This window comes from Falco naumanni, chromosome 4 (genome assembly GCF_017639655.2).
Source record: "Falco naumanni isolate bFalNau1 chromosome 4, bFalNau1.pat, whole genome shotgun sequence".
Classification (NCBI taxonomy): domain Eukaryota; kingdom Metazoa; phylum Chordata; class Aves; order Falconiformes; family Falconidae; genus Falco; species Falco naumanni.
In genome coordinates, this window is record NC_054057.1 from 6,889,235 (window position 1) to 6,912,769 (window position 23,535).

General features: G+C 38.4%; 1 protein-coding gene across 8 annotated transcripts in view; it reads left to right on the plus strand.

Moving 5' to 3' along the window:
• The window catches only part of THRB (thyroid hormone receptor beta), a 161,173-nt gene that overhangs the window by 114,801 nt on the left and 22,837 nt on the right, over positions 1-23,535 (plus strand). The window contains exon 1 of one of the 8 annotated variants that reach the window (XM_040589804.1): positions 7,299-7,836. The exons of 5 other annotated variants lie outside the window; for them this stretch is intronic. In XM_040589804.1, coding sequence (XP_040445738.1) covers positions 7,389-7,836 — 448 coding nt within the window. In that variant the 5' untranslated portion in view covers positions 7,299-7,388. Of the gene's footprint in view, positions 1-7,298; positions 7,837-14,547; positions 15,017-23,535 lie in introns of those variants that run through there. 2 more of the 8 variants (XM_040589802.1, XM_040589803.1) reach the window with 2 other exon arrangements.

A 23,535-nucleotide genomic window follows, 5' to 3' on the forward strand; every position in this document is an offset into this window, starting at 1 on the left:
GCCGTTTTATGGCCTTCATAAGCCTGACCACAGACTGCTGTTCAGTTTTTCTGATGATTGCATGTCAGAGCAATGAACTTACAGTACTTGTCCTTGATATACAGTCCTATAGGTAGAGAGGACTGTAATTATTTTGTGCCAAATATAAAGCTGCCAATGAAATGTAGGAAAGTTACTGTCCAATCAGGCATTTTCCAGTTATTTCCATATAAACAAAGTACCTTTTACATTCCCTAAATGCATTTCTGATGATGTTCTTTAAAAGCATCAGATTTGCTGCAGTGCTTATCATAAAGGAAGGTAAATGTTTAAGGAAATGCTTAAAGGTTGCCAAACATGAAGGCCAGGCTTTTAGATCTGCTTTGTTATGTATGTGATCACATGTCGAAAACTGTTCAGACCTGCACCAAGCTTCAGCTTATTTCAAGTTTTGAAGAATTCTCTCCTCACATCTCAGTTTTTCTTTCTGAAGAAGTCTTTGACTGCATTATTTGGGCAAGTATTGTTTTTTGTCCTTCACAAATAACATATTTGTCAAGACTGATAGTTCTAGTACCTCTTTTTTTACCTGACCATTGCTCAAACCTCAGTTCTTGAACAGGAGGTGTTATTTCAAGACACTGGGTATCTCTTAAGCAATTCTAGAATTAAAATAGCTTGAACTGTTTCATCACCTTGAGAAAAAAAAAAAAAAAGCTTCAATTATGTGCACATATCCCCAGGATTTGCTGTTAGTAAACAGTGTCCAAATAGACTGTCCATTCCTCAGTGGGGAAGGGTGGAAGGTCTAATGTGGGCTTGAGGAGAGACCATGTGAAGTTGATTTGAAATCTCATGGCAAGAGCAGTACTCAGAATTGGGATTTTACAAAATGGTGGTAGTGATTTGTAGAAGTGATTTGAGTGATTTCCCAAATGGCTTCATTGTAATTTACGCATGTCTAAAGATCTGTTTTATGGTATTTTGATCCGTAATCTGGAAATGTTGTTTTGGCTTCTCCTATTTTAGTAGGTTCCCAGGCATAAATCACCTAACACGATATGGAGAGAGTAAAAATCCATTAACATTCCCGTATTCACACAAGCAATAGTCTGCAAAATGAATCCGGGACAGGTGGACTGCTGTCAGTTGGGCATCAAATTGATATTGTTTAAAAAAAACAGAGGGAGGTGGTTCTACACATGAGAGACAGACAGATACTGAAACTCCTTGCCAGAGGGTGTTGTGACTGCAAGAAGCGTATGCAAGAGGAGACTGGGCTTCACTTCAACGAGAGATCCCTTGGGTATTACTGCAGTTTAGGTAGGCTCCAGGGACTCGGGCAATCCCTTGGGCTGACAAGTAGCTAACGATTGGGAGGCTATTGGTGGGAACTCTCATGTGCTTGCTTTGTTCTTACTGTTGCCTGGGTATCTGTTTATGGCTCCTGTTGGAGAACAGTAACCAGGTGAGCCATGTGGTTTAAACAGAGCTGCCATGCTCAGGTGTAGCTTGTTCTCAGGAAAACCCCCTCCCCCATGTTGTACAGAGCTATGAGAGGGTCAAATGTATTTAGCATCTGTGTGGCTGTATTTGTTAACATCACCTTTCGAGTTCCGTTGGGTATCCCAGCATCTTCCTGCTTTTTCCGATATAGCTTTGGTCACTCATTTCTTTCAGTATTTTTGTTGCATCTGTAGCTGTCAGAAGATCCCATGTTTGAGTACACAGCTCTTATTCATTCCTTTAAGGAGGGGGTTTCAGATAGCTCTGTACATACCAAAACCCTGAACCATTTGCTTCTCTGTGCTCAGAACCTGCCTCTGGTTAACTTACAGATGAGCTGTCACATTCTTCTGGATATTCTTTTCCTCTGATTAATTTTTTCTTATGTTTAGTAATTTGAGCATAATGTCAAGCCCAGGTTCTTGATGAGATAAGTATATGTCTAGTATTACTTTAATAGTTAATAGAAATTCAGTGTGGTTTAAAAAAGTGATTACACTGGTTCATGCTGAAGACCTCATTAAGGTATCTGTCAGCAAGAGCAAGGATAAAGCTATTACACTGTATATTACAAGTTTCTTAATGTTACCTTTTCTTACACATTAAAAACTCTTAACAAAGTTTATTGCAAGATCTGCACACTCTTCTTTTATGATGATGTAATCTTTGTTTGAAAGATTGAAAATATTGAAATCTAATTTATAGTGGAAGCCATATTCTAAAATGTACTATTTAAATATTTTATAATACTGCCACTGCTAAAGTGAGTAACAGTACAAAAGTCCTGGCTCTGTTTACTTCCACAAGCATACTCATACACACGTTTCTGAAATACTGGAAACCAGCTAGTAGTTTCAGTAAGACATCACTGGTTCCAGAGTCCCTTTCTCTCATTGTAACGTTTTTTCTTATAGTCAGTCATTTTTACATTTTAAAATTTAGGAAAGAAATCACATGTTTTCAAAGGTTTTATTTAGCACATTTTATGAAGGCAGGGTTTGCATATTTATAAGGAAGAATCTGGCTAGTCTGTATTAGCTGTGTTCCACCCTTCTGCTGATTCAAGGATCACACATACCTAGTTTAAAGGTTGAGACACTCAGTTGTGAATGTTTCCCTGTTTGATAAGGAAGAATAAGGAGAAAATGCTACAGTGTTATTTGGGAGAAAAGGGGAGGAAGGGAGAGGAGAAAGGAGAGGAGAAAAGGGGAGGAAGGGAGAGGAGAAGCAAAATAATGGAAAGAAAATAAAATGCTGTGAAGAGACTTCAACAATAATGAGAATAAACTAAACCTTAGCCTTGTCTGGCAGAGATAATTTTATTATTCCCAGCACAAACGTACATGAAAACTTCACATGCTTTTACTTACAGTTACTTTGCGTGCTTTAAAATGTTTCTACAAAACATGAATCGAGTTTTAATTTTGCTGGGGAGATGTCCTTTAATTGTAGCTTACTTGCTTTTTTCCTTAAGTCATTAAGTAAAAATCATCTAGTGATATTGGATGGGGTCCACACAAAACTAGGCTGCTTGATCAACCTACTATGCACCCCTCAGTCTTAATCCTGATTACATTTGCCTTAGTTGATCTCTCTGAAGCCAGCCCACTTCAATGTCCTCAGATGCTTGCATACTTCAATGTTTAAAAAAAAAAACAAAAAAAAAAAAAACAACCAAAAAAACCCCACACAACAAACCAGGAGTAAAGTGCTGTTGCCCTTGCTGCTCTGTTTTCAGTAAACTCGAGGAGGCAAAACTTTACGTAAGAATCACTTTTGTCAATTTTTTGTTTTACAATCAAGTAACTTTAATGACAGTTCAGAGACTGCTAACGTATTTACCTACTGCTACTATTTTGATTAGCTGCAAGCTGAAATTCTTACAGACTGTGAGCAGTTTTGGATTGCAAAGTAACTCTTTGTTGTGAGAGGAAGAATCTTTGTAACTGTAAAAACAGCAATAATCTGGCATCCCAGAACCTGTTGATTTACCGTTTGCCTCAAAACTGGTAGCCTGTTGCTGAGGGTGAAAAAGAAAGGTTTGCAACTCCCCAAAATGTGTAAGCAATGTAGCCTCTGAGGAGCGGGGACTGCCTGTGTGGTCACACAGCAGCTTTCATCGCCAATGGATCTAGCTGTCGGCTGGAGCTACTGCAGTATGGAGCAGTAGTGGTATTACTGGGAATACAAATGCCAGCCTTGAGTGTAACAGGGAAGATCCTGAGCTGGGAAGAACAGGTGTAGCTGTCAGGGCACAGCAGGGAGGATGTAATGCGCTGCCTCTAGGGTTGTTGTGGTGGGCACAGGGAACAGGCACACTTTTCGGTGTGCTTTTTGGTCCTGTGCTGGGCACTGTGAGTTTTTATCAAAGTTCAGGATAGATGCACAGCTCATTCCAGCAAGAATGCTGTCCTCCTGGCTGGCTGGCTGCCACCTCCACATTTCTGGAAGAAACAAGTTAATGGCTCCCTTCTCTTGAGAAGTACTAAAGAAGGGAGAGGCTTTTTGTATCTCTTCCTTTACCACTGTTGGCAGATACTAGTAGAGAGGTAAGAAAAAGCACGTATAACAGAGATGAAAACAAGTTAATTGTTCCATTTTTTTATAGTCTTTTATATAGTGACATTCAGATAACACTAAATATCTGAGAACAGGCCAACCTTTAAGTCATCCATTAGGAGTCTTGGCCTGCAATAAACAATTTCTGAGAGATGCTCCTCACCTGTCCTTTTAGTTTAGCTCAACGAGCACTTCATCTCCTAAAATTTTCTGCTCCCATAAAACAGACTTACCTGTAAAGTCAGTCTGATGGGAACTTGAGAAAGTCTTTTGAACTGTTGACTGCTCAGATGCCAGTTATTGCTACAAAGTGCTGCTTTTATATCTCTCAGATTATTTGATGATTCCTTTACTTACATTGACAACAAGAGCTCTAGGCCCTTCTTATTAGTCCCTCTTTACCCTGAAAATAGGGCCTGTGGTTTCAGTCGTGATTCATCCCAGCAGGCTGCACTGCTTTCTGCCTTGATTATAGCCATTTTAACAGTAGCTGGAGGGAGAGAGAGACACGCTTCTCTTACATTTAGGGAGCTCAGACAAAACTACATTATCATCCTTTATCAAGAGTTTGGGGTTGACAAAACCAAAAGCAGATGCAGGAGATTTAAACTGCATTCTCTGTTGGGGGTGGCGGCAAGTTTTTGAGAAATTCAGGCAAGATATGTTAAAACAAAAGGAGTAGAATAAATAATGTATTCCTGTAGTGAAACTGTAATTTAATGGTTTAATAAGCTGAATGGTAATTTAGAACATACATTATCTGCTGCATCACAGTATAGGAAGTATAAGAAAAGGAGACAAATCTTCCTTCAGCAAAATTTGAATGTTGGATGTCCCTGATGACTAAAGGGAATTTGTGAAATAAAGTGGAAGCTTGTAAAATTAAATAAATAATGGCTATCATAAGAGTCAAAATAGTGAGACAGATTTCAGAGGGAACTGAAAGGAAAAGAGGATAAGGCTGCTTGAGGTTGGGTTAGTGTTTGCAGACTCTTGCCTGGGCAAATTCCAAATGATGGAAGCTATAATAGAATTGGTTTCTGCTTTGAAAACACAGAAATTGGAGAATGTGTTTTATTTTTTAAAGTTAAAGAGGGTTTTAGAGTTCCTTGCTAAAGTTAAAAATCTGTAAGCCTTGTGTGACATGCTTTCTGAATCCTTGGGGAACAAAAGTTTTACCATTGCAGTGAGTCTATGTTTTTTAATTAAAATCAAAGGTAAAGCAAATCCTCATAGGCTAAAAGACAGCAAAGATGACCTTTAATATCAAAGATAAATTTGAGAATAAAATAGAAGTTTTTGCCTAACAAGATTGAACAGCCTGGATTACGAATCATTGATCTCATTTCCAGGACTAATAACAAGACCTGAGTAACTGAGGATATAACTGATTTCTTTAAACAAGGTCGAGAATTGTGTGGCATCAGTGGTCTGCTCAAGAAATTGACAGAGCAGTATCTATTTATGAATGAATTATAGGAGTGCCTGTATTTGTTATATATATACATTGCACATGCCCAACTCTCAGGTTTATCTAAAGATGCAGTATCATCCATGCAGGGCGATAACTAGAACGTGAAGGAAGACAAGGAAGAGAAGAGTAGCCTTATACTGAAGGGTGCATTATCTGAGATTATACAAAGCCTAGTGGAAGGGTGAGTTGTAGTGCACAGTTCCTCTCTGTGCCAAGAAGAGTAAAGCAGCCAAGTCTGGTTCAGATCATACAGGGAAGTTCTGCGCAGCCCACGGAGGGACCCCAGAGGGTCTTACCAGAACAATCCAGCCTCTCCATCTGAGCTTAAATTTATTATGAAGTCTATAAGATATGACAGTGTTCAAATTATGAAAAAAAGTTCTATATTCTGTTCTTTCAATTTTTTTTAAATTGCCTAGTATTTTCTGGGTTACTTTCACTACTCTATTTTAAATCTGATTATCCTCCTACAAGTGATATTCTCTTTCCATATTACCTGCATTTAGAGTTACCTTTTAATTTTACTAAGAAAATCAAATCTGAACTAAGAGCAGGTCTATAAAGCCAGAAGTAAGTCGGTAAGTGCAAATTCTGTAGTTAACTTACCTGCCCTATGCATTGAAGTCTGTGATGCCAGATAATTTCTCATACAAATTCATGTTATTGATGCTCAACTGAGATACAGGGAGTAGGAGGAATGGACTTTTAACTTCAAATATCAGGTGAGCTTACTCCCAGCAGGAAAAAAGTTATGCATTTACATTTAAAATTAAGTAAGATATTGAGGAAAGCTATATAAACTACCAGGGATTAACACAGGATAACAGTATTTAATATTAACCATAATTAGGCCTTCTGAATATGTCCTATATTAGCAACATTCCACTTAGAAGAAGTCTTAAGACAAAACTTTCAGAAACAGCAATAGTATGTATTCAGCTCTGGTAACTGAAATCCAAAGTTATTTTTTATGGGTTTTTTTTTATCAGGAAATTACTGACCTAGTGTGCATGTATTTACTAATATGTATATGAATTACTTTAGTTAGTGAAATGTATGTAAAATTAACTCTTAGGTCCATTAAAACAGCAGAACCGTACCTTACTATGATTAAACCCACACTGGATATCAGTCAGCAAATATCTGGATTTTGCTATTTTCTATTTGCAAGTTAAAAAGCTATTTTGTGTTTGAATTTTGATATATATGATATAAAATAAAATAATTTCTTTGAATGTGGAATACCTATAATCTCTAATGTGTCATTTCTACAGCATTTCATTTTGCTACCCAAAAATAGAAAACAGGCTGTATTTAGTTTTACAGATTTATTAACTAATGGTATCTCAGTTTCTTCTATATCAAAGAATAAATAAATTTGCTTAATCATTATGACTAATCAGATCAAATCATGCCACTTTAGTACTGTTCATTATCTACACTGGACCCAAATGTCCATACTCCTGTGATAAAATCAGTGTTTCCAATTCTCTACAGTGACCACAAGTAGAGGAAGGCAGTAGGTAGCAAAGACGGAACTGCTAAGCATGCCCACATAAGAATGTCACACTTAGGTAACAGAGTGTCCCTCAGGTCAGCCTACGATAAGAGCAAAGTCAAACAAGGCTGAATCCTTGATGTTTTGTGTTTTAAGTATCTGAAAATTGTTCACGACCAGCCTCGACCTACAAGACCTCAAATGATCATATGAGCAAGGCAATAAATTGGTGGTAACTTGCCCTGAGGCCCATGTTGTAGTTGTGATGTTGTGAAAGTTACATCTAGTGTTAGCCTGTCCACGTAGATCTGCCTAATTGTTCAGGCTTCACAGACAGGAAAATTTTATATTTACTTGTACCGAAGTGGAACTATGGTGGCTGAATGGGCATGGCTGAAAGGCTCCGCATCGTATCAGTGCGGTCAAGTGGATATGCACGGGAATGCCACGGCGTCAGGAGAGCCGGGGAACCGCTTGCTTTCCAAAACTCCACACCTGAGCAAGATTTTGGCAATGCCAACAGTTTGTAGCTCTGCAGTATTTGCCAAACATCCAGGACGTGGCCTCCTGTCATGGGACAGACTGATTCACCTTCCTGAAAGAAGTCAGAAATGGAACGTAGTGGGCATAGCGGAAAACCATTTGTGTAGGAAAAGGCACTCCAAAAATTATGATATCCAGAGGAATGGACAGCAGCTTCCGCAATGTCTACATGCTTCAACTTGGACTAGCACAATTTTACAGCCAGGCCATACAAAAGCAAACTTTCAAGTTATGTCAAGTGCCCAGGAATACCAAAAAGAAGAAAAAAAATGTAAAGGTAACTGGCATTATTATGCAGAGCACAGAAAACGCTGCATTAAAAACAAAAAAAAACCAAACCAAACCCACCAGGTTGTTATATCTTTGTTTACGGTCAGGGGTTTGGCCATTGGTAAAAGCATTATTATGTGGGGGGTGTTTTCTTGTTATCAATTTTTAAATTTTTAATTATTTTTATTTTCAGTGGGGATAATTGTAGTTTTTAGTATTTCTTATAATTCAATTTTATAGCTTTGTTAAGAGTCCTGATGACAATGTAATGAGTACTTACTGGGGTCTTCTGTGTGATACCTAATACAAAACAGTATCTATTCCTTTAGCCTTCTAAAAATGTATTTGTCTCTCTCTTCATGGTCTTGATAAGCTCATCAAAAATCTTTTCTGAACCCGGCCATTTTAAATTAAGCATATCCTTGATACATTAAAAATACAAAGGCAAACAAAGCATTCTTTTACTACTTCCATGGTGTTCGTCTCTCACCTGTGACTGTGGTGTTTGCCTTTTCTTCTTTCTTATTAAACCATCCCCAGAGCCTCAGTAAGTGCACATACAGAACTCAAATAAATGGAATTTCATGTTAGGAATATTCTTTGCCTCGGTAGTCAGGAGAATTAACCATTTTCTTTCAGGTAGCGTTTTTTTGTTCACATCAGCGCAGCATTGAAGGAATTCCTTTTAAGAATCACAGTAGCTTAGGTATTAGCACAAATTTAGTGCTTAAGTTATTTTTATTCCTTTTTAAACTGCGGTAAATAGTTCTTTGTTGTTCTTCACCTAAAAAATAATTACTGCATATTGGGAGGGGAGGGATTACAAGTTGTTTTCTTTTACTTAAGTCTTGCGTCACTCCAGGAAGAAAGATTACAGTGTCAGGCAGGATATCACCTCATGAAAAAGTTAAACTGGTCTAAGTACCTGATTTCTTTAGATTTAGTTGCTCTTTACCTCAGAATGCCTCTTTGCTAACAGATGTCAGGTGTTGATCGCTTTAACGTCTTACTAAGGGCTGTCAGGAGGCTGCCAAACCCAGACAGTCCCAGCCAAGAGTCTGTTAATTGTGTTGTGTCAAGCTAAATTAGCTAGCTTTCTGCTCGGTTTTATTTTTGAACAAATGGAACTTTTTACCTTGAAGTTTTCATGAGGAGTTGGAGTAGGGAATGACTCAGAAATGTTTTAAGTATTGGTGGTTACTTTCTCAAGAAATAAGCTGTGTAATTAACTGATGTTTGCTAACAGGGTCTTCCAATTATGATATATGGGGAGACTTAACAAATTGGGTTGTCTGCGTCACAGGTCTATAATGTCTCTGGGCAAATATTTGCTCAGAGACCATCTTAAAAGTTGTTGAACGCTATTCAAGAATTTTGTTAGCCAGGCTGTTGGCAAACCTCTCGAGGAGCAAATGCTTTCTGACAACACCATGTGCTACGTACATGTGTCATGAAAAGTGCAAGGAGCTAGTGCAAGAAAAAGCCAGCCCAAACCCTTGAAGAGTCCTGATGGTGAAAGAGCAAGATCCATTCTCTTTTAACCAGATGTATTCAAGGTGTCAAATATTTTCGGGGATAACTGGATTCATAGTGAATCTGAACATTTAAATATAAACTATGACGTTCTTTGTTACCCAAACAGACTAATGAGTCTGAAGTGTTTCAATAAAAGGCACATCACACTGGCATTTTATGAGTCACATACAAATTTAGTGGCGTGTCATAACTGAGGTACGGCAGGTTTTGTAAGAGAAGCGGTTTTAGAGAAAGAACTAACTTAATACCTGTTGAGAAAAGAGGTGTGCTATTGTGTAAGTAAGATTTTCTTCAGGTTTAAAGCAGGGACAGCTAGCTGGAAGCTTGCTGCGTCTGTTGCAAACCCAAAGAAATTATTTTATGCCAGAAGGCTTTAGCTCTTTTTCTCTCAACTGTATCACTTGCTATAATAAATATAGTGTAGACAAAATTACAATTTTTAATGTCTTTGATTCCAGTGGGACATGCTCCAGGAATTGTCAAATGTTGTTGTAACTTTACAGCGCTAGCATTCTGTAATACTACATACTTCATGATTTAGTCACAAGTAGAGTTTTAAAAATAAGGTAAATACTATATAGTGTTAACATTCTGTTCTTGTAAATACTTGGAATTATTTTGGAGTCTGATTTTTGAGGTTTTCTTAGTTTAATCTGTAAGTTTGCATAGTTATATTTTTGGGGGACTGTTTTGAGCCTCTGATCAAAGTACATAAAGTGAACATATAAGGTAGTGTAAATACATACCTTAGAGAGAGGTGGTAGCTCATCTTGTGGGCACAGAGATAGATGTATTTGACAAATGCTGTGTGTTGCAAAAAACATGTTAGTACTTCTGATCAAAAGCTGTTACAGTTTTCAGTGCATTTTCTGTATGATAGGGGATCGGGACTGTCTGGGATGTGTTCCACGTTATCTAGTGGGAGCCCTGAAAGCGCAGATTTGTGTTTTCCTTGAAGAGCTGTGATCTGGGTTTTTTTCCCCCATGACCTTCATCAGAGGTGGCTGAGAGAATGCAGGCAACAAGAAAATCTTATAAGTAGGAAATGTTACAGTTATTTTGTAATGTGAAAATACGTATTACAAAACTAGGGGCTGATAACACAAGGTGCATAACTGATAAGAGTTTAGAAAGGCGTGTTTAATCCTTGCAACTACATGTTCAAATGTGCAAAACTTTTTGACCAAAATACTGGGTTTTTATTCATCTGTATCCACAAAGCGTGCAGACAACCAACATAAGATCCTTCCATTTGGTCCTTTAGAAGCGGCACTCTGCCCTGACTAATTGGAATGTTCTGCAAAACCTCCCACGTACTGACACTGCCGAATCCTTTAGAAGCGGCGCACAGGGGCCCTAACTGCGGCATTGAGGTACCCAGGACTCTAGACCAGGGGTGCACGCTCTGGTAACAGGAGAACGTGACTCTTGCAGGCAATACGCCACCTGCACATTCATGCTGATAGCAGAGGTACGCAACCGAGTAGATTGTGCTGAACGACCCTTCTTTTTGTGTCAGGGGTGGCAGTTGGTTGGGGTGTGCTGTTGGGAGGATCATCCACAGGAATTCTGTCTTGCCTTAACATTTCTGTGGGTTCGTTTTGGGGGTTTTTCTAACTGGGTTAAGTCACAAGAGGAGCGCAGCTTTAGTGGGGTGTTTGATTATTCATAATCAAAAGTTTTAGTCAGAATTTTTAAAATGGGACTCGGTGAAGAGCTGCGTGGTCTAGCGTAAAGTAGTCTGTCTCTCCTGCAGACACCTCCTTTCAGGCGTTCTCAGCCTGACTTCTGCCCACCCCATGTAACATCACTGACTGCACTACACTTACTTCTGATTTACATCAGGGTGAGTATTTCAAAACCTTTGGGACATTCAAGACTCATGTTCAGCAAGTAATTCCTGCCTTTTTTAATACAGTGAAATACAGACACCTTGGACTGTGGAGGGTTCAAACTTTGGATCCTCTTCTGCCGCAGTATTAAAGTTTCTGTTTTATCACTGCCCTGTTTCCTTGTACTGGAGGTTTTACTCTGCTAGCGATTAGTTTCCATGTGTTCACATAATCAGATGTGAACTAATAAAATTCCAAGTGTGATACTATATTGCTGAAGGCAATGAAAGCTCAACATGACATGATTTAAACTCTTATATTCAAATCAGGATACAAAACAAAGAAAAGCTTTTAATACAGCTTTCTACTCCGCTTTCAGACTTTTGATAAAGACCCCTTCTGACTGTCTTCCATCAGATGATTAAATTCAAAGTGATACATGAAAGGGACCTGCAGGATTTGACCCTAAGAGTTTAATACAAAAATATTTCAGTTTTAATAAGGATGTTAAATCTTTGCACTGTTTTTTGAACTGATTTGTTTCCAAGGGAACAACAATCTGCAGTGCTATAAACCTCTTTAATACTAGCACATTACAGGTAAGGAAATTCTATTCCCTGGCAGTGTTTATCATTCTTTTTTTTTTTCTTTTTTTTTTTTTTTTTATTGTCAGAAAGGGCTGTCATCCATTTTTCTTTTTCTCTTCATTTTTAACGTAATTTAATTTCCTTGCAGTATTACAGTAGTTCTGACAAAAGTAGTATGTATGACACGTTTCTAAGCATTGTTGACATAGCAATAGAAAATAAGAAATGTTTGAGTGATTTATTCTGGAACAGGGAGTAAGTCACAGGCTGTGCTGTGGTGAAATACTATATCCTCAGGTGTCATCCTGGCTGGGATAGCTCTGTCTACATACAGTTTCAATTCTGTTTAGCTTTTCAGTAACAAACCTAAAGTAAATTGAGGAGAAAGAACAAGAGAAGAGAAAATTTGTAAGAATTTTGACTCATCTGGCAAAACAAATCCACATGGGGAAAAATTCCCACTAAGAACTTAAAACCTATTTCTCCAAAGCTTTTCTGTGTGATGTAAAAGAATCTAGGTATTCTGCTCTGCTAATCTGTAAAAAACCAACCTCATCTCTGTGCAAGCTCTCACATAAATTCCTGTTCACTGTACAGGATCGTTTTCTGGTAAATGAACAATCCATATATTGCACTTGTGGAATGTTTTCTTTCTGGGGAGTGCTGAAAAGTAAGCTTGGCAGGTTGTATGTGTTACGTTTGTATGTACTGCAGTATTACCAACCGATCACATAAATCGGGTATAGTTTGGGGGTTTCTGTGTAAACAATGATTGCAGAATTTCTTAGGAAACACGGGCATGTTTTTGTGAAGTGCTGAACATCCATTCTTGAAAAATCAGATCTTGCCTAAGACAAGCATTTTATCACAGACAAAACTACTGTTTCTAAAATCTAGATCATGGGCCTGAGCTAAAATGAAAATTAACTTTTATGGTGTGCTTTTTCATGTATTTCACAAAGCTATTTGTTGAGTTAGATTTTTGGTAAAAACAGCATGGAGAATGAGGGTTTATTTGTGTTTCACTTCTGGGATTTCAGTAAGTATTAGTGCTTTTAACGAAGTAAGATGTAAGTTTATCAGAATTTTAGCAGCGTAAGGTAATTTTGGAAGCAACTTCATTGGCTTCAGTAGAATTGATCTTGATAGAGTTCATTTTGACTTACCAAATGTATTATTATTTTCTGAGCAAGTTAATAAGAAATGTGTGTTAAACATGCTTCTTTTATAGTTAGAGGAGGTAAAAAAAAATCCAAGGATGAATTTTAACTTCTCTGGTCCTCAGAAGCACTTTTCCTGAATTCTCTTAGCCTGCACATCAGGTGCTAATTGACAGTGTTTCTTGGTTAGATATATTAGTTACGCTTGTATGTTGGAAGGGAGAACGTTTCTCCAGCAGATCTTTGCATTAGATTGAAACAATAAACAATATTGGATAGGGAGAAATATGTGCATGTCATGCCCAGTTCTTACTTACGTCACTGAATTTTTGAGGACCATTTCGGTGTGTGTTTGTCAGGGTTGTTAGATGTATACTTAAGATCCTAGAAGAAAAAGGTCCAACTTTACCGTAATTTTGGTGATCATGTAAATACAGTGAGTGAAATAAAAAAAAAAAGAAAACTTAAGACCTCATTATCAGATCAGTAATAATTCTGCTTCCTAAAAATAAGAACAGACATTAAAGAGGGGATGCCATCTTGTTACTGACTTTACAAGTTTTACCATATTTTAGCTGTGCTGTAAAGAAAAAACATCTTTTGCCAAGTAAAAAACAAAGTAGCAGCTAATGTAAGTTAAAAATAAAATAATTTCTTCTTGCTCAAAAAGAACGGCAGATTAAACAAGGTATGTTAACTATATTGAAAATTGGGGTGCATTAAGAAATTTTAAGGTCCTGTACTTTTTGTTGTAGTGGCATTGATACGTTCATAGCTCATAGGTGAGCCAAAATGAGCAAAAAACCCCTCCTTACTCTATTCAGTCTGTTGTAGACAAAGATACACTTCTACAAGCACTTCGTTACTGAAACATAAAAGATAGCAAAATGTAATAGCAAGGCAATTAGCTTATTGATAATCTTCAAGCAGTGGGTTTTTTGCTGATTATATTATTTTTAAGTTTCCCACCTGTTGAACTCAATAGAAATTACCTCCCCAAATCACTGAAGTTTAGAAAAGCTGTTTTCCTGTAAATGCATTACCAGGCAGTGGGGAAGATTGTGTATGTGTGGAAGGCTGGGTTGATTCATGCATGTAATTCTGTAAAACAAAATCAATAAAGCTGATGACAGATTAAGTTGCTAAATTTTGTAAAACTAGACTACTGTTTGGGTCATCAGCACAGCGCTATTGGATTTTCTAGGTTTAATGCTGAAAAACAGGATTATTGATTTTAGGATTTTCAGTGTATCCCCTCTGGGAGTTCTTAAGCAGTCTTTATAATGCTTCACACTTAAGTTGACAACTACAGTGACATAACTGTGTCCTCGCCTTAGTAATCATTTTCTAATCATATTGGAAAAGGCTGGAAATGGTTTATAAAATGATTATTCCAGACAAACAGGGGAACAGGAGGGTTGTCGGGATGTCGCTTCTTTGTCTGGTAGTCATTGCTACCTGCCTGCCATCTTCCCTTGGAATTAACTTACAGTCACAGATTAAGACCTTTGACTGTCATAAATCTGCTTCCCAATATGTTTGACTGGCAGGGGAGTTCACAAGCCGTCCCAATATAAATAGGATTTTAGCACATCAGGTGCTGCTCCAAAGTAAAACGGGCTGTTTTGCAGTCGACTTTGTTGGTGTATATTCATTGCTCCTCTCCCGTTCCATGTGTATGCATGCCTGCGTGTGTATGCATGTGTGTGTGTACGTAAAGTAGAAGCTGAGATAGGGTAACAAAATGAACTACTGTATGCAAGAAATATATGAAGTGCACCCAGCTGCTGGTAGCAATTGCTACATGCAGTCCACTGATTATTGCACATATATTGAAGATAATCAGGGTTACAGCAGTTGTGATGCTCAGGTCCTGCACAGTAACAACATATATATGGAACAGGCCTGGGCGGTGAATCAGCCTTATACCTGTAGTTACCCTGGAAACGTGTTTAAAAGCGAGTACTCTGACATGGACATGGCCCTGAATCAGTACAACCAACCTGAATATTTCACAGAAGAAAAACCTACTTTTTCTCAAGTGCAGTCGCCATCGTACTCTCAGAAGAAAGGTAGGGGCAATTTATTTGAATAACAAAAAAAAAAAATTAATCTCTGCTTTTGTTTTTGTTTTGCTTTAAACTTACAGTTGCATCAGTTGGCTCAGATACATCTTTGAATGTGAAGGCTGCCTGTTCAAAATTGAAAGCAGCAGTAACATAGGTTGCTAGGTGATTGTAAGGTTTTCTGTGAGCGATAAGGATTTCCAAGCACTTTTTCTTAATCTGTAAAAGACATTTGCAAATATATTGCTTGTTTTCTGCTTTCTGGGGCTATTAAGTCATTTGCTATTCACCAGTGAGCTAGATAAGAAAGTTTCTCTTCTGAAATGCCGTCATTATATATTCTGCATCTTAAACCTCTGTTTCTGGTTACATACAAATAATGTGTGTTGAGTCCTTGTTATCAATAAATGTGAACTCTGTTTACTCAGGAACTCAGGCAAAATATTTTGAAAATAGAACTGTAAATATGTATGGGAAAATTACTATGTTTAATAGAGTTACTGTCTTTTAAGTGAAAACAATGTAGTTTCTGATTATGCAACGCAAAAAAAGGCTGAAAATTCAAGAATATATCTATGCAAGAAGGACTCTTCTGTATCCAAAAAAGTTAAATCTAATCGATCTGCTTGAGATAAAATCAGTGCAATATCTGCTCCCTCAAGGTTAAATCATTGCCTGTTTTTAGGATTTATTCTTTTGCTTTCAAGTAAGCAAAGCAGATTCAAAAAGAGCCCAAAATACCAACAAACACTTGGAAATGTTTTCAGTGTTATTTGTTCTGTACTCAGACAAGCAAGCTGATACAGAGTATACATTCTCTGTGTTTCTTTAAAATCACATTATTAAAGAATAAAAATACAGTCTGGTGTACCAACATAATGTCCTTTTTCTATTGAGACCAGATTTTCTGTGTGCAGTTACCCAAAACTCAGATGAATCTGATGTAACTAGATAGATAGAGAAAACAGCGTTTACTACTTTTGAAGTGGCTTTGTCGTATAAAGTAGACTTTTTAATCTTATTAACTACATGGAAACTGAAACATTTTCTTTTGTGCTGGCAGTGTTCATGAGCGCTTGGTGTAATAAATCTACATGTTCGGTAGACAATGTCTCAATTTTATACTTTGAACAGCATTGTATTCATAAAAAAGGAATATTTTTAAAATGTTGTTCTAGGAAGCTGTAAGAACATGGTCAAATTGTAGACTAAATGTAGTTGTGAATAATGCATGGTTTTGTATTGTGCAACATTTTAATGCTTTTTAAGGCTATTAATCTGCTATTGGGTTTTAACTAATGAATCTCTAACACTTTCTAGACTTTTCCCATGTCTTATTTTTAGTTAAAGGAAAATAGTACTCAGGATTATCTTAGAGAAAATAAAACTTGCTATTGCAAAAGTCAGTAAAGGAATAAGTTTTTCATAATGTTAAAGTTTATAAATAATAATTGATACACCTAGATCAGAGTTTTAATTAAGTTATTTTAGTACTCAGGCACCTGACATATGCTCTGTTCAGAGTTTTTGTATTTGTTTGGTTGGAAGAATGAAGAGGTTTTGTAAAAAATGCTTGACTGACCTTGTTTTCTACCTCAGTTTCACTAAGAAATGACAGTGAATTTTGTGGAAGCCGGCTCTCAAGCAGGCTTTTAATTGATCATTCATGGAGACTGAGCAACGTGCTCTGGGATTCTTTAGAGCCTTATTACTGTGATAATCAATAAAAAGTTGCCTCCCTTCTGGCAATCCTTTGCAAATTCTGAGTTTGTTAAGCAGAAGAGATCTAAACTGTGTGGGACATGTGCCTCTGCTCTTTCTTTTTTTTTTTTTTTTTTTTAATTTCCATCTTTTAACCAAGCTATCATGAAACTAACGAATCGTTTAATCCTGTCCTAAGAACAGAAGGCTCTGCACAGGGCATGTGTGTCTGTATTGATCCAGAATTGATTTGGGGGGTGATGAGGGAGTTTGTTGGAGACGCCTCGGTAATAGCCCATTAAAGCAAAATTAAGTCCCTAAGCAGGTGTTCATGAGCAGTCTTCATTGTTGCAGTTGGTATTTCTGTTAGTCCCCTGAAATTTGTAGTAATCTCAATAATATGCTGTTCAAATAAGATTGTACTTTACAATGGCACATGGAGTCTTTTCCTATCAAAACTTTGCTAGTTATTAAATGGTTAAAGTTTTATTTTCCTTCTGGGAAGAACAAAAATCAATATTTTATATGCTGAAAAAAAATTAATTTGTGAAGGGGAGTTTAATTACTTTTCTATCTTTAGGTCACTTTTAAAGAATTCATAAAATAACTTTAAAAAACAAGAACCAAAGATCTCAACAATGTGTCACCAAAGGAAAAAAAAAAAGTATTTAGAAAGTATAGCCAGTTGTTTTAAAATATGAGAGCACTTAAGCTGTTGCAGTTATTACAGTACATTATAAACCATTATTTCCTGACTATCGGTCACAAATTCTGACAAAAGACTTCAATTTTAAAGGAAAAAATTGTGTACCAGAAAATCCAGAGGCGGAGATACGGTTTTAGCTTTGGATCTGCTTGTTGCTCCATTGCCTTTCATGCTGTAGCAGCACAATATTCATGCCAGAGCTTACTGGTTTATTAAGGAAGCCCTTTTGGACCTGATCCTACCATAGGAGACAGGCAACCAGATACACTTTGTTTTCCACATGAGGCTGTGAAATCTGATGAGCAAAACAGGGCTCATCATTATGAGAACAAGATGCTATTCCCAGTTCTGTCCCAGAGAGGTTAAACTGGAATATTTTTCCCCTCTTACAGTTTAACCCACCATGGTGAGCTTGCAGCGCTGCACGCTGGACAGGTGATGTTCCAGGGAGGTTATGCCACCCTACCATTGCCCAGAGGCTGAGCAGAGAAGCAAAAGTGATCTCCTCATGCTGCCCATACAGTGAGGAGGAATACCCAGTGACAGGGTAGAATAGTGCAGTCAGGAAAGCACAACAGAAATATGTCCAGAGTCCAGAAACCTCAGTGTCCCCACGTTTGGTGTGTGCAAGTGATTTGGCCATTTGGACCACGTGGGAAATGGGTCTGCAAAGTCAAAGCTGGGATGAGAGTTGGCTTTCACTTCCCTTTATGCAGTTATTTCCAGGACAAATTTAATAAAAGATGCCCGCAGGTGTCTGTCAGGTTAGGCTTTAACTCCAGGCTCTGTGAGAGCAGACCAGAAGTAAACCAAGGGTTGGCAGGTGGGAATTCCTGAGTCAGGCTGTAGCAGTACTGGCTCCTCAGCCCTGCATCTCGCCTGGTTTTCCAGGTACAAGGTGAGGTTAATGCCATCTTCTTAAGGGCTCTTGGTATGGTGGGAGAATGGGGCTTTAGAAGTTAATATTTTTGTTACTGTAATTGTCATTATTCTTTCCCTTTGTATTCTCTCAGGCAATTTACGTGCAGCTGAGAATACAAACTGTAGGAGTGCTGGAGTATGTGACTGAATTAGTCCAAACTGAGTTCTCAGCGGTGTGAAAATGTTAGGGTACTTTCTGAATAGCTAAGAAAATGCAACATGGAGATTATGTGAAAATGTCTTCTCGTAAGGGCAGGCAGTATTTGTGCATATAATCAATGTAAAAAAACACTGAGCATTTGTCGTCTTGACCTTTGCAGCAGAGCAGCTCCCAGTATGTTAACAATTATTTTGGGCTTAAAAATGATTAATTTTTCTATTGACCACCCATGTAAGGAGATAGCACTGATCAGAAAAATTGCATCTTATCCAGCAAATCATTATGCATTTGGAACGACACATTTCTTTTTTAATAAAAATGTCAGTGGAAAAAGTGTTTTCAGCTCCTTTACTGCAGCCTTTCCACAGCCGAATGAAGGATGGGAAAGTGAACTAAGTCATACTTTGCTTTTGCATCAGTAGTAAAACTGATGTTCAGCGAGTCTTAGACTTCTAAATGAGTTACTTGCAATACTAACCTGTGATCTCTGAAAACATTTAAATAACTTGGGGGGAGGAATGAACCCTGCATGGTCTGCTTCTTACAGTAGTGCATTTCGTACCTGTAATTGGTAATGGATGCAAGTACAGTATTGATCACAGCAGTTTAAGTGATAACACAGTTTGGGCTAAAATATGTTCAGCATGTCTGTGCAAAATGCACTGATGTTGATAAGGTTTCTGACTCAGCCCAAAGAACAGAGTTCATACATAGTAAAGTCACTGAAGGAAAAGACACTATAAAAAAGTTCCATATGTTCTATCTTCGCAAAATCTCTTGCTGAATTTTAGCAATTCCATAAATCAAAGCATGTAGACAAAGGTCAAAATTGGGGACAAGCAAGGCAGCTAAAAAAATGTGACTCTCTTTAAGCAGCATTCTCAGTGCTGCTAAGCTCAATGGAGAAATAAGCAATTTTTCTCAGTGGGAGTAATTTAAAGAAAGCGGGAAACAAGGATCAGTGTATCAGCCCAGCCTTTCAGGTCAGTATTGGTAACAGTGCAAAACAGAATGCAGTATGCTTTTTCTCACTCAGCTGTATGCTTTCTCTGATAAACATTCTGTTTAAGCTTTTTCTACACAAGTGTATCCAGGATGATATCTGGATGGCTCTTGTAATTTTTTATGATTTATAAAGGGTTACAATGTGACTATGGAATTGGTAGAACAGCAGTATGAATTTTCTTTTCATTTCTAATACAGTTAGGGATTCTCAAGGTAGTAATTAATTTCATCTTTTCCATTTTCATACTGCAATGTCTAGTAATTGAATAAGACCTTACTGATAAGTCCTAAACTCCTCATTTCAGTGAGTGCTTTCTAGTCATGCAAACTATACCAGATGGGGGAAAAATAGATTTCAGGGAATATATTTAATACACGACTCTGCCAGTGTGCAGTGAAAATCAAAATACTGGATAGTGGTCTTAAAACACAAGTGTCCCTGTGCAATAGCAAAAAAATTACTTTTTCTGCTTGCAAGGTGTAAGCCTATGGTGGATCAGGCACAAGCTAATAAGGAGCATCTGGTATACAGACAAAATTTGTTTGTGTCAATGGCACTCATACCCCTGTTTGGTAGTCAAATATGTTTTGGGTCCTAGAATTTTTTTTAAGGTGTGGTTTAATCCCTAAGCCAATATTACATTGTACAGAGAGAGACCTGGACATGTAAAGACTGTGCTACCATACTTTAACAGAACTGAAATCAGTGCTTTACTTTTCCCAAAACATTTTTTTTAATGTGTGCCAGGTACAGAGGGAAAAAAAACAGTATCATTTTTCATGGGTTGTTTTCATTTAAACAGTTTTTCTTTGCCTTGTTGTGGGGGGCAAGAATAGCCACCAAGTGTCTCATTTGTGTCTCTCCAATCTGTTAAATAGTGCAGAGTCGCATATGCTGCTTTAAGGTATCATTCCTGCAAATGGTAATTTGAGAGTGTAGGCATACAGTATTAATGAAAGAGAGTACCTTAGATGACTGCATAGATTAGCAGATCTCGTTCTGTCCTTAAAACTGCTGGGGCAAACTCATTGCGCATTTTCCTATCGAAGGGAATTGTTTCTTGCCATACCTCTGCAAAGCTACAGTTACAATGTAAAAGACACTGTAAATCACCATCAAGATGGTTAGAATGGATTGTACAACATATTCTTCTAGGTAGGGGCAACTGGTCCTGCTGGGTACTTAACCTTGCCAAGACAGTAAGATTAGGTGGACTGGCAGGTGGGAGTCTGGGGAGCAAAGGAGTTACTTTAGGCTGCAGGGGAAACCCAAGACATGGAAGGTCAAGGTCATTCATTGGTGTTCTCCACTGAAAGCAAAGTTCCAAGGCGGGCATTGGGATGAACGATGTTAAGTCATACTTGATAGTTACCTTTGAGGATCATACAGGATGCACCGAACGATAGTCCGGGAGGTTGCTAGAATACAGCAGACAGAGGCTTGAAAGGCCAAGGAACAATGTTGGTTATTGTTGTACAGTCCGGTGAGGTTGGTGTTGCTTTTGAACGGTTCCTCTTCACTATGCATTTGGTAGATTTTGACTAGGATGAAATGTGAACACCAGAAATAGGAATCCACCTGATGTTCCCGTGAGATTTGTCATCAGACATTCATAAGCAAGTACCTGGGTTAATCTGTCCAGACAGCATCTGCTTTGTCCACATAGGAGGTTTTATTTTTGGATCAGAGTTATTAAACGGACAGGATGCCAAAGTACTGCTGATGTGAGAGAGAGGTCCCTATTAAGTCTGCCCCTCCTCTTTTTTCCCCCCAAGCGCTGCAAGGAGTAAGAGAAGTCTGTTGCTCAGCTTCTTCCTCAGACTATCCAACAGACAACTCTGTTGCCATTCATGGCTTCCCCAAGAATCTCCATCGCGCTATTCATAGCTTCCATGCTGGTACCAAGTTTAGAAAGGCTTTTGAATTTCCATCTGCTGATACTGTGTCTAATTCTTAAGTAGCAGCAAAAATGCACTGAGGCTGCTTATCTGCACGTCTTACAAATGAAATTGCATTGAATTTATACAGAGGTCAGACTAGATATTTCCATCTACTAGAAATTATTTACAGTGGACAGTATGGTTTGTAAGAACTGAATGTAAAGTCCCTTATTCCTCTTGGCGCATCTGTTTGTCTGAATTACATCTTTTTAAAATCCTGCTTAAGGTCCAATTTTCCTACTTTCTAGCAGTTTCAGCTGTTGGAAAGAGGGATAAAAATATACAAAAGCATGGATATCACTCTCAGATTTGTAATAAAAAGAAAAAATATGTTTGTTGCACACTTTTATTACCAATGATTTCTTGGGATAAGATTTTTCTATCCGTGTTTCCTGTTGAATCAGTAGAAGAGTTCAAAGAGTGTGCTTACCTTGTGACGTGGGCACCATGCTGCAAAAGCGATGAACATAATGTTTAACGTTTAAGTAGCTTAAATAGCTGGCACTTAACACTTCCGATGCAGCAGAATTGGGAATGTGGTTGCATGTAAGGATGCAGTTTCTAATTTCTGACTAGAGTGCCTGCAGGAGATTTGTCTTTTCTGCCAGACTGGAAACTGTTTCCTGGGTTGGATAAAGTAATGAAACTCCAAGGAGATGGACAGCAGTGGTCTCGTTCTCAAGCTACTGTATATATTTAAGGAAGCCGTTTAGACAAGTGGTCTCCTGCTCCTCCAGTAGAACAAAGCTGCCATTACATGAGCAGTGCTAACCAGATTATATACTTAATGAAACATCAAGGCATTTAATTCAGAAGTAATTCTTGAGGAAGCAAACCAGGGACACTGAATTTTTGAGGATATAGTCTATGCTATACTAAATCTGTGTGTCATGAATAGCAGTAACCAGCAATAACAAGAAGCCATTAATCTTTACGAGAAATTTAGTGGAAGATTATGTGTCCGTTTGCTGCCTCCTGTACTGGCTCCATGTTGTGTATGTGTTGCATGTGCAGAGGCAGGTGTGAGCAAAAGGGGGGCAGGATGGAGATAATAGCCTCTGCTAATCCCCCCAGGCATAATGTCCATTAGGAGTCAGTGATGTAAATTAGAGTCGAAACCCTGCTGTCTCTCTTCCCTCAAGGTCACAGAATCAGCTCCATGTGTCCACCAGTCTTTATCCAAGCACAACTTGTTCATCATGGAGGAATGTAACTTGAATCTAAATCTGATCTTTTGCCATATTCTAGACTGGTATGATACATCAGGAAGATCTCAGCTCATTCCCCCACTCCCCTTTCAGATGCCAGTAAGGGTATTGGCAAACCTGAGGCACAGGTACTCAGGCATGGTTTCAGAGTGCTCCTGCTTACCAGCTTTATAGAAGAGGGATATATGTTCCTCTGTAATTTGAGGTTCTCATAATTATGATCAAATGAGACATATGAAGTAGACTGTACAAATACTTCCTGCCTTCTTGCTTCTTTACTTTCTCCTAATCCACTCATGAGCCCCTAGAAAGTTCAAGTATTTTAAGCTTAGTTAATTTCAAGTGTTTTCTCTATGGTTTGGGCTTTTCTTTCTGGAGAGCCTCTGGCAAGCGTAGCCTTAGGAAGGCAGTTTCATTGAAGCTGTCTGTTACTGAAGTGGCCCTCTGGTACGTTAGTCACAGGAAGATGATGGCCACCACTCTTGCAGCATCCTCCAACAGCCTTCTGCTGCCCTGAGTCTGGTTGCTCTCCACGTGACTGTGGTGTGCCAAGTCCCCAAAGTGTACCAAGCCATACTGGTATGAGGGCTGCATAAGGACCGCAAGCTTGGAGTCTAGTCTTAACGTGTCGTGCTACAGATGGGTTCAGCAAGCCAGTGGCAAGGGGTAATGTTATAGGTAGCCACATTGAAAGGACTGTCCCTCTCTGCACTCATAAACTGCACTCAACCAGTTGGTGGATGATGCAAAACTGGGAGGAGTGGCTGGTACGCCGGGGTGTGTGTGCTGCCATTCAGAGTGACCTAGGCAGGCTGGAGAAATGGGATGGGAGGCATGCCAAATCCTGCTCAGGGGCAGGAGTAATAAATGCAGCAGTACAGGT